The following is an 11,730-nucleotide window of genomic DNA, read 5'->3' as shown; positions in this document are numbered from 1 at the left end:
AGATCTACCACATACAATTTTCATAAAATACATTTAAGTTGGGATTATAATTTAATAAAAGGTGAATTGCTGTATTCACCTTTTAAAAGTGATACTTCTACTCTGTATCTCCAGTTACCCAGAAGACAGTTTGGCACGTAGAACTACGTCTCCCGTCATGCCACAGCACTCTACTTCCGTCTTCACCCCTTTGACTGAAATAATCAGATCAGCTGATCTGACCTAGCAACAACACAACGTAGCTACAGAAACCTGCAAGGGAGGGGGGCTGAAGAACAAAACAATGACACTGCTCGGAAGGATCCAAACACAGTAAGACTTTAAAGGACTTTTAAAAACGTAATTGGGAGGATTTCCCTCCCGGTTTAAAGCCAAACCAGCCGCAGTTACCAGCGGTTCTCTCACCGGCTAAATTTCTATATGCCTCTTCAGTTCAGTTGACAAACAGGAGGCTAGCTACTTGTTTTGGACGGATGAGGAACATTAGCGTTTGCTGCTTGTTTGTGGAGAAAAAAGTTAAAACCACAAATCGCTTAATTAAGCCAGCTGTAAGCCGAACTGAGGCTGAACCATAGAAAATACATTCTATAATTTAGCTTCCTAAGCTCAGTTTGTTTTGCTAGTCATCCTGTTGTTAGCATTGACATTTACACACATATTTATTTCAGAAAAAGCTCCCGTTATTCGCTTGGTACTGTCTGTTCCCTCAGATTTATATGATATTTATTTTTTAGTACCACATTTCTTTAGTTAGGAATTGAAGTTGGAACATCAAAATTGATAAACACATCTGAGGGATGTGTTTATAAAAATAACCCAACGTAATCACCAACTTTTATTTCACTGGCAAGCTAACTTTGTGTTCAGCATATTTGTTAGCATTACTTTTAGCAGCAATATATGACATTATTTAAAATAGCTAAGTCACCTTCAACAATTTTTATAACTTAATCAAGTTAAAAGCAGCCAAACCTGTCAGCATGCAGAATCTTAAGATTATTTATTAATATAGCATCATTTCAGTTCAATATTACTTTGTGTGCATTTCAAATTAATTGTTTTTATTTTTTTGGGAAATAGCTGCTTCTCTCATAAAGTAATAATCCAAATTTAAGATAATCTTGTAATAAACAATGAGTGGGCATGGCTCGTCATCTGAAAAGGGAGTTAATACAAGTCTAACATGTCAAGAGAATTATACCTGTGGTGGCTCTGAAGAGGCAGCATTCGAGTGTGATGACTGCAAAACCCTCCAGTGTGTCAGATGTGAGCTGGAGCTCCATCGTCAGGAGCACCTGAGGAACCACGACCGGGTCCCGGTTGGCCCTGGCCATGTTCCCTACTGTGACAACTGCAAAGGAGGGAATGGGGATGGCAGCAAACGCCTCAGGTCTGTGGTTCGCTGCCAGAATTGCAAGGTGAATCTGTGTCAGGACTGTCAGAAGCGTACCCATAGCGGGAGCAGCAAGAAAAAACACCAGCTCACATCTTACCCTTCACCACCCAAACAAGCTGATGTGAACACTGCCAAGACTTCTGTCCAGAACGCTGATGTGCCTGAGTCACCTGAAAAAACACGGCTTCTGGAGAAAGTGTCAAGCTTTCTCTTAGTTGATGAGAATGAAGAAATGCAGGTGAGATCTTCCTGTTCTTCCACCCATTTTGTTTTAATCACTTGTGCTTTCATTCAAAAAGTTTTTCAGACCGGCTGAACATGTGTTTTGAACAAACCTTACTACTGTTACTGAGGAACAGATCAAATCTCTGAAAACCAATCTAGAAGTTGTCAAAAGGAGTACATTCGGCAGTGTCTTGGCCATGAATCCAAAATTGCCTAATGTTTTTATTTCTTCATCAAACTATTACACAACATTTCACATTACACAAGCAAATTAGAAGTTGCCACTTCTATTTTGCTTTGTTACACAACTCTCCATAGGGGTGAAAAAAAAAAAACTTTTTCACTAAATTGCTTCTGGATCATTCGGAAAAGATTTTTTTGTGGAGGATGTTGTTTTTTTATCCTAGTTTTTTGGCAAAATTTGGAGTGTTCACCTTTTGCAGTCTTTTTCCCCATGTCCCAGCTGTGAGCTGGTTCTCTGCAGTTCAGTCCTGATACTTCTTGCAGTGTTAGAATATTTTTCCTAAAAGTCTTTTGGTAGTAAATTGCTTCTTGATTGCAAACCATGTAAAACCTCCCCACCTGTTTGGTGATACTCCCTTAATAAGCTCTGCACTGCTGGCAGTCAAATCCCTTTGTAGAGTTGTCTTTTGTAAATATTTTTTTTGTGAGGACTTGTCGGTCTTAAATTTTTTGGTTAATGCTGTATACTCTTCGTTGTTCCTCTCCAGATAAAAGATGAATCGTCATTCATGAGATGCCTTGGGTGCAACCCCAACCAGCTGCTGAAGGTGGTATCCATCTTTGGTAACACTGGGGAGGGCAAGTCGCACACCCTGAACCACACCTTCTTCATGGGCAGAGAAGTCTTCAAAACGTCTCCCACACAGGAGTCCTGCACAGTGGGTGTATGGGCAGCATTTGACCCCATCCATAAGATTGTGGTGATCGATACAGAGGGGCTGCTTGGCAACAGCTCCAAACAGGGCCAGAGAACTCGACTTTTACTCAAGGTGCTCGCTGTCTCGGACCTCATCATTTACCGCACTCATGCGGACCGCCTGCATGATGACCTTTTCAAGTTTCTCGGTGATGCCTCTGATGCTTACCTGAAGCATTTCACCAAGGAACTAAAAGCCACGACGGCCCGCTGTGGACTGGATGTTCCTCTGTCCACTCTGGGTCCTGCGGTGGTCATCTTCCATGAAACCGTCCACACCAAGCTCCTGGGTTCAGGTGACACGTCGTCTCTTTCCTTGCAACAAATAATCACTTTGCATTGCACTTTATGTTGTGCAAACAACAAGCCTTAAAATGACGTTAAAACACTCCCTCTGAACAGACAATGCATTCATACATACAGGGAATGGATGGATGGATGTCACATAACAAACTTACAGTATTTAATTAGGAGTTTATGTGAAACACCACATAAACTCCGAATTCACATAATAATTCATTTGGGCTATGAATGGACAAAAATATTACACTGAATATTTTTGTCCATTATATTCGATTTTAGCCTGGACTGTATGTTTTGTCTGATATTACCATGTTTCACCGTGGTGTGTCCAGGGTAATGTGCCATATTGGTTTCCTAGTTTTGTTATTGCTTTGAGAATAAAATAATACACAACATAAATTAGAAGTCCTATTTGTTATTGTTACGTGAAATTATGATATTAGGAAAAGAAAAAAGTCCTGTTTTTGCACACTCAATGATATGAACACAACATTTGTTCAAACACTTTGGTGAATGTCATATTCCGTCTTTGTCGTACTGCAGATAAATCATTGGAGTCTGTGGATCGGCTGCTGTTGGAGCGCTTTAGGAAGCTTTCCCGTTTTCCTGAAGCCTTCAGCTCCTTCCAGTATTGGGGCACGCAGACTCTCAGTCCTCCTACCGATTTCCGGGGCTTGCAGAATAAACTGGAGCAGCTCCTGGATAACAACGCCACACGTTCTCCTCGTACCCCAGGCGTCATCTTCAAAGCCCTGCAGGTAGAGCTGCATGTCTGCTGACATTTCAATAATTAATCTGCTTTAATCTGCCTGGATGTTTAGTAGACCTTGCTGATCTTAATGAATGACACTGAACATAGTTCAGGCTAATTTGTAGTGTGACTGACTCTGTTTTGTTTAGGTTATAATTGAAAGTTTTTTGGGTGTTTTTATCACTGTTTATGCAGGCATTGAGTGAGCGTTTTAATGGAGAAATTGCAGGTGAGGTTGCAGCACACAGCTGTTTCTTTCCTGATGAGTACTTCACCTGTTCCAGCTGTTGCCTCAGTTGTGGGTCAGTACTCTTGCTTTTTTAAAAACAAATGTTGCCCCATTTATTTCTATAATAATAATATAATTTCATTGATCACAGATCTGGCTGCAAGAATAGTATAAACCACTTACAGGAAGGATCGTACCACGAGGCAAAGCAACGCTGCCGTTACTCTGCACAGTATGATAATCGCATTTTCACTTGTAAGGTGAGCATAATTGCTCAACTTTATTTTTTGTTATTCTGTTTACAGAATAACAAAAATAACAGAATACAATGCAAAATAACAGAATACAATGCAAAAAATACACTTTCTTGATTAATGGATTAGACATTACTTGTAATAATATTGTCATCTCAGGCTTGTTATGAAGGAGGGAAGGAAGTGTTGGTTGTCCCAAAGACATCTGCTTCCTCAGACTCCCCCTGGATGGGCCTCGCCAGATACGCCTGGTCTGGGTGAGTAACGGGAAAGTTCACCTGGCAATGTTTATCCAGGCTTTACTCAACATGTTCATTACACTATACAAGACACAGATCATTATCAGATACTCAAGGTGTAATAACCTTAACAGCATTAAGACTAAATATTGAAATACAATTTCATAACATAATCTAGATTTTATTATGAAAAAGAAAATAAAACAACTCTTCTGTAATTGCCATAATTAAATAAATCAGAAATTTTTTCTGTTATATTAAGATATTCCTATAATTTGTAATTATTTGATGCATAAGTTTCAGCAATGCAACAAATAAAAGGATAAAAAAAACACACTTGCCGGTTACTGTAAATCGTAAATTCTTTTAAGGTTCAGAAAAACATTAATACTCATCCATATTGGTGACTTTCAGTTCAGTCCAAAATGAGACACTGTCATTTTATTTATGTATTCATAATATTTAGATAGTGAACATATTTAAACATGTTTATATTTTTCTTTTTTCTATATGTTTAGTTACGTTATTGAATGTCCAAACTGTGGAGTGATCTACCGGAGCCGCCAGTACTGGTATGGCAACCAGGACCCTGTGGACACAGTTGTCCGCACTGAGATCCAGCATATTTGGCCTGGGGTAATAAAAGCAAACTGCTCACATCTTAATTATATCATTAAGTGATATTAATGTTTGAAGTAAAGTTATTATGCAATGAAAATATGTTGTATTTCTTACGACTACATTTTATGACTATAAAATTGCATAATAACTTTACTAAACCTTTAGAATCATTACAGGCACTTTTGCTATCACTCCTGATAACATTTTTCTAAGGCTGCAAAGCTTATGTCAAACTTTATAGATTACTTTTTTATGAAACATATGTTATGGTTAAGTTGCAGAACTATGACAATTGAAACAACATAAACATTTTTACAAAGTGAGAAATAATATGTTTTCCTGATTGAAATGCTCTATTTTGACGAAATCAAGAAAAAAGTGTGTACTTTGGCAAAAATGTGTACAAAAAAACTTGTTTTTTCTTGTACAATTTTTTGTCCTTGTCTTGTAAATTCTTTGCATTATAATACACACCCATTTAAATGAGCCTTTTTGTTACTGTTATATGTAAAAGTTCTACTGCGTTTTGCAGCAAATTAGCAGTTTTAATAACAGTCAGTGTGTCGATCCTGAAAAGCCACAGGTTGAAGACCCTTAACTTATAATTGTTCAAAGAGAAATTTATACTTTTTTTTACTGCTTTCTTAGCCAAATAATATACATGTTTCATGTATGATTACTGCAAGATTAGTGGCTGGGCCAGGATCAGTCTTATGACTGCAAGATCTGGAAAAGCACTGGACTTTTCCATTTCAAATGTCTCTGCCCAACTGATGCAAAAGAGCAGATAAATGAGTTATATATATATATATATATATATATATATATATATATATATATAATTATATATATATATATATATATATATATATATATATATATACATATATATATATGTATATGTAGTCAGGTATATTACCAGACTACATATATATATATATATATGTAGTCAGGTAATATATTGTATTGTATTAAATGTTGGATTTCACAGATATGAAGACTTTTTCAGTTTTAGTTTTTTATAAAATGGGTAAAATCAGCTGAATAAATAGTATTTTTACTCATAGCTTCAGAGATCCTCATTTCACAAAATCCAAACGGTCGCATGACACAGACCTTGAAATATTGTGACATTCAAACTAATTCTTCTGTGGTTTTGCAGTCTGACGGCTTTTTAAAGGACAACAACAATGCTGCACAGCGGCTTCTTGATGGCGTCAATCTAGTGGCCCAGTCGGTATCAGAGCTCGGCGTGAAACCTGCTAAGGTTGTCACCTCTTGGCTGACAGATCAGATCGCCCCGGCCTACTGGAAACCCAACTCCCTCATCATGGTGAGTGACATAGAGTCGCCCTCTGCCACCCGGTATCAGCAGCCAAGTCAACACTTTCATGTCCAGAGGGATGTTTACTCTCTATAGCACTGTGCTCCTGTTGCACAACTTATGCATGCCTGTCATGAAATGAAATGGGGAAATACTGCTGGTTGCAACCTCCTACCTTCATCTATTGATCAATAACAACATGTGCTGTTATTGCATTTCCCTCTGTACAAGATGTGCCACAAGTGTCACGCAGTCTTCCAGGATAACGACACCAAGCATCACTGCCGTGCCTGTGGGGAGGGGTTCTGTGACGGCTGCTCTTCCAAAGCTGCTCCCGTCCCTGAGAGAGGCTGGGGTCTTGCCCCTGTCAGAGTCTGTGACGTCTGCTTTGAGCAGAAAGCTTCATATACAGGTACACCCGCACAGCTTTTAAATGTCATTCCTCTTCCTGTGTATGCTGGTATTTAATCTTTATGTGAGCATGCCTTTTTTTATTCAGGTTTTTCTTCTTTGTGCAGAAATACTTGCGTCAGAGCTTGAGGAGGAAGAAGGTGGAACTCTGGCCAGGAAGGTTGGAGAGGCTGTTACCAACACCATAGGGGTTGTGGCTACTGCTATTGACATCCCACTTGGTAAGTATTGCTCAAAAATCAAATATAGTTGTGTAGGTAACTATGGAAGGTTCAAAATGGGTAGTATATTGCCCTCTTGTGGTTGAGTCTCGTAAAGCTTATTTTGTGGCTAAAAATATCCCAAGATCAAGTTTCTGAGAGTTGTTATGCACAAGTCAGGTCAATTAAACTTAAATAAGTGAGAAATAACACACAAAGATAATTGCTTGCTTAGATAAAACAATGACTTAAAGTAAAATCCTTATCAAACCAGAACTTTCTTTGCTTAAATAAAGTTTCTGGCTATCTTCTACTAATTCTTTGTTAGTAGAAGCATTTCCTCCTCAATAACTTTTTCCACATCCCAGAATAGCTTTCTGAGGCTTTTTTTTTTTGTACTTTAACTTCAGTTTTCACTGCCTCTGTCTGTATAAAAATAGATTACAAATGTGATCATTGCTCGAGCCCCTCCTTCAACATCCCAAATAAATTCAAACTTTTGAGGAAAGTATCTCCTCCCCAAAAACTAACTTAAAATGGCTGAATTGTCATGTGAATCTGTATTATAAAACGAATCTTTAACAAAACTAGTAAAAGGCTAGCTAGCAACAGAGTTGTTTATTGAGCTGAATTGTCAAATTTCATCTGCTGTATTGAACTCATCCATGTTTTATTAATGGGATATATTGTGTAACACTAAAATGACTTATTTGTGTTCTCTTGTGTTCATTGAGTGATATATTGTGACATTCTCTTGCCTGATTTGCTTCTTAAGAAATATGTTGACTGTTTTAATGTGTTGGTTAGGTTATTGTATGCTATCCTGATGTTGAAATGCTTTGATAAATATGTTTTAACAACCTGATATGCTGCTGGAAATGTCTCTGTATCCATGGCCATCCCTAAAATACCTCAGAGCAAATTCTACTCCAATCACAACGAAATTAGAGCACCTACTAACAATTTTTTTTATTTTCATGGTAACAAGAAATAAAATTCTACATCTTCAGAATTGCATCCTAAAGATTAATTCACCTCTTAGTAATGGTCCACTTGACACATTTATGATTGAGAATATGCACAATCAGAGTTTTTGGTACCTGTAGTAAGGTAAAAATTTGTTTGCGATATAAAAAGTGATATGTACTCTGCAGGACTAATTTTCGTAAAGGATATATAATACTTCACTGGTAAAAGGAAGTTTCTCCACTATTTTGACTCAAAGTCATGATGTTCATACATTTTCACATATTGCATCATTACAAGTGCAAACATCAACATGTTTCATTGCAGTCAGCTAAAATCGAATGATTTAGATCAAAGCATACGCATATGTTTGAATGGCTCAGACAAAGGCCAGACCTAAATGAGAATATGTGGCAGGACTTAAAAATGTACACAGACACTTCATATCCAATTTGACTTGAGCTTGAGCCATTGTTGCAAAGAAGAATGAGGGTGCAGACATACCCCATTAACCAAAAGGACTTGCAGATGTAACTGCAGCAAAATGTGGTTCTACAGAGTAGCTTAAGGTCCACTGAATACAAATTTATGCCATGTGTTTTTCCAAATTATTTGTAAAAAAGGATATTTTTCCTTTCACTTTACAATGGATGCACTGACTTGTGTTGGCTTATCACATTAAGTTCCTTTAAAAAATATTGAATTTTGTGATTATAATGTGACAAAATGTGAGACTACTTAATATGCATGAGTACTTTTCCTGGACACTAAGTTTTTCAGCAACTTGTCAGTAGCTCTAATGCTATTTATCATCAGACTGACACAGATTAAACTCCATCTGGATCTCTGATTCTTTTCTCAGCAATATTAGTCTTCACCTTTATACGTGTTAGTGTGTTGTCGATGACTATGTTTTTGTTCCATTTTCTCCTTAGGCCTAGTGAAAGACGCAGCCCGTCCTGCCTATTGGGTGCCTGACCAGGACATCCTGTCATGCCACACCTGCCAGCGCGAATTCACTGCCAAGCTGTCCAAGCACCACTGCCGTGCCTGTGGCCAAGGAGTGTGTGACGAATGCTCCCCACAGCGTCGAACGGTCCCTTCGCGGGGCTGGGATCACCCTGTACGTGTGTGCACCGGCTGCAACCAGAAACCTGGAGAACTTTGATATGGTTGCTTTTCCCTCCTCTTAGCACCGGAGAGAATTGTTCACTCATTGGCAGTCTGTCACTACTCAGGTGTACACCTGCTACTCTAATGGATTGATCTTGCATATATGGAAAGGAAAACATAGGAAATACTTCAATATTTTAGCAAATTTGGATTTAAGAGTTCCTGTGGCCTTTCTAGAACACACAGAACATGGGGTTACTTGACTGATTATGAAACCTGAATTATAGCTTCATATTTTGATCATTATGGACATAAATCCAGAACTTTTCCGTTAAATAAAGCTGTTGAGGTATTTTTCTATTATTAGAAAAAAAAATTAAAAAATGCATTATTTGAAAGACTGATTGTTGAAGATGATGGTTGGTTACTGTGGTTATGACTCCAGCAAAACTTATCTTGACTGGTTGTTTCTGATCTTGGGCGTGTAATGAAAGTGTGATATTTTATATTCGTTTAGGGAAAACTGCAGGTTCCGTTGCATGCATGCATTGCAAGATTTTAGTTTTTGCACTAAGCCTTTTTTCAGCTGTTATAGGCTGTTGTTGCTTAACATGGCCAAAAGTTAGGTATCCAGCAGAGCAAGTATGCAGTTCCAAACTGAGCTAAACTCTGCAACAGTAGTTTCAGATTTGGATTTCTGGTGTGCCAAAATGTATTCAGGTCATTGTGTCTGTGCAAATGTAATGTTTATATTCTATCATGCGATTTGTGGTTGTATGAACTCACTGTGTGAATCTGACTTGTTGAAAATATTTAAATGTTAATTATAAAAAAAAAATGCTTGTAAGCACACTGTCTGGCTTTACAGTCTCAGAGATCAATGGCCTTTTTACTTGTTCAGACAATGAGATCTGAATCAACTTTACCATATCTTTTGCCAAGTGGCATTTTAGAGTTTAGATATTTGCATTTTACGTTAAGATTTTATTTTTGTGTGTATTTCAGTACATGTACTACCTACTCGTATATATGGATCATGGTTTACCAGAGGAAAACAACATCCAGATTTCTCTCCAAACTAGTTTTTCATTATTCAGTAACCAAACTGAACATTGGCACAGTACCTTGAAAAAGTATTTATACCCACTCTATTAATCAAATCAGAAACTTTAATGTATTTAATTAGGATTTTAGGTCCTACAGCGACACAAAGTAGTGCATAATTGTGAAGTGGAAGGACAAGGAAACACAATTTTTGATATATTTTACATTTGACCATCTGAAAATTGTACTGTGGACGTTGACTGCAAAATTAACAAATTAATACACTTTGATGTAGTCCATTTTACTTCTTCTGCGTGGCTGTTTAGAGTTGCAACCGTCTTGGAAGGTAAACCTCTGCTGTAGTTTCAAGTCTTTTGCAGGCTCTAACAGGTTTTCTCCCCAGGGTTGCTCTTTATTTACCTCCATCCATCAACCAATCATCTCTGACCAGCTTCCCTCTCCATGATTAATAAAAACATCCCCACAGTTTTCCCTCCTCACAGCAATTGTACCACACTCTTTTAATCTTTTGATGATAAATGTAACTGATAAGTGGGAATATTTAATGGGTATCAGTACTTTTGCAAGGCAATGTGTGAGATGAGGATTATTGCAGCTTTTAACTCTTTGCATTTACATAAGCTGTTATGAAAGGGTTTTTTTGTTTGTTTTTTTTTGTCCATCCTCATGGTATTTTTTTTTCCATATTACTGTACATGTATATTTATATTTCTTGTGTTAGAAACTAAGCCAACTGGTCTTTATTTGTTTTTATTTTATGTTTTAGCCTGAGACTGGCATAATGATATTCAGATCTAGCTGTTCTGACACTTTGTCTTGCATGACATAACAGAGTTTTAACCTGGCTTGCACCATTGTTAGTTTTATTGAGTGACCAGCCTGTTATACAGTGATGACGTGGAAAGCACAAAGGGGGGATGCATTTGTTGTTTAAAACAACAAAATATAAAGAAATATAGATCTTTGTGGATAGTTATAATTTTTTTCTCTGATCAATGTTACCAGGCTGCCTGGTCTCAAACAGATTTATTTGCTTGAATGTTCAATCAAACACTCCCCGAGCAGTCTTGCGCATAAAAGAATACAAAATGTTGTAATCCTGTCTATTCATATATCATTTGTCATTACTTTTTTTTAACACTTAACAGTTCTCATTTACAAACAAGGAGGAATGAGTGATTTTCTTTAAACTGTTTGAATCTGACTTGAAGAAGGCTGGTGGGGGAGTTGCAAAGGATTAAAGCTGTGTCAGCACCCGTCTGTCAAAACATAATCTGGAGCTGCTTCCATGTTTTTTAGTGTAAGTGTGTGTGTTTTATATCTATTCACGTACTGTATGTGGGAGGAAAAGATTGTGTGCACTCCATTCCTGTCAAACACTTCAACCACAGAAATAGTGAGTGTGAAAAGATTTAGCGTGCTTATTAAATATTCTAAATTATTTATGCTTATTTTAAGAAAGAAATATTTTATTTCCATATTAACATTTATTGCCATTTAAAATGTGCTATGTTATTACACCAAAAATTCCACAGTCAGCTTTCGGGGATACAGTGATGGTCTCTTTAAAAGTGTTGAAATTCAATTGTGTACAATATGAATACAAGGGAAAACCCTTTAAAATAATTTTGACAGTTTACCCCTATGAAGCCACGCCCCATCCGCTCCCGCATGCCGTGGATTGGTCCACGAA

The 11,730-nt window shown here is 37.4% G+C and overlaps 1 protein-coding gene across 1 annotated transcript; it reads left to right on the top strand.

The window, feature by feature from the left end:
- The first annotated feature begins 232 nt into the window (after positions 1 to 232).
- Positions 233 to 11,310, top strand: LOC129365095 (zinc finger FYVE domain-containing protein 1-like). The gene is made up of 11 exons (XM_055038014.1): positions 233 to 1,634; positions 2,353 to 2,857; positions 3,408 to 3,622; positions 3,811 to 3,917; positions 3,996 to 4,104; positions 4,258 to 4,355; positions 4,856 to 4,973; positions 6,121 to 6,291; positions 6,514 to 6,694; positions 6,801 to 6,914; positions 8,795 to 11,310. The coding sequence occupies exons 1-11, from the start codon at positions 1,134 to 1,136 to the stop codon at positions 9,025 to 9,027; spliced, it is 2,352 nt and encodes a 783-aa protein (XP_054893989.1). The 5' UTR covers positions 233 to 1,133; the 3' UTR covers positions 9,028 to 11,310.
- Positions 11,311 to 11,730: the final 420 nt, after the last annotated feature.

The sequence above is a fragment of the Poeciliopsis prolifica genome, unplaced genomic scaffold (genome assembly GCF_027474105.1).
Source record: "Poeciliopsis prolifica strain line A6 unplaced genomic scaffold, Auburn_PproV2 SCAFFOLD013, whole genome shotgun sequence".
Classification (NCBI taxonomy): domain Eukaryota; kingdom Metazoa; phylum Chordata; class Actinopteri; order Cyprinodontiformes; family Poeciliidae; genus Poeciliopsis; species Poeciliopsis prolifica.
Note: the sequence above shows the minus strand (reverse complement) of the source record. Positions and strands in the feature narration are given on the sequence as shown.

Excerpts from the sequence above, each read along its gene's own strand:
- LOC129365095 (XM_055038014.1), top strand. The coding sequence starts at position 1,134 with ATGAGTGGGCATGGCTCGTCATCTGAAAAGGGAGTTAATACAAGTCTA. Across the intron at positions 6,292-6,513 it reads AACCCAACTCCCTCATCATG|ATGTGCCACAAGTGTCACGC; the intron begins GTGAGTGACATA and ends CCTCTGTACAAG. Across the intron at positions 6,915-8,794 it reads TGCTATTGACATCCCACTTG|GCCTAGTGAAAGACGCAGCC; the intron begins GTAAGTATTGCT and ends TTTTCTCCTTAG.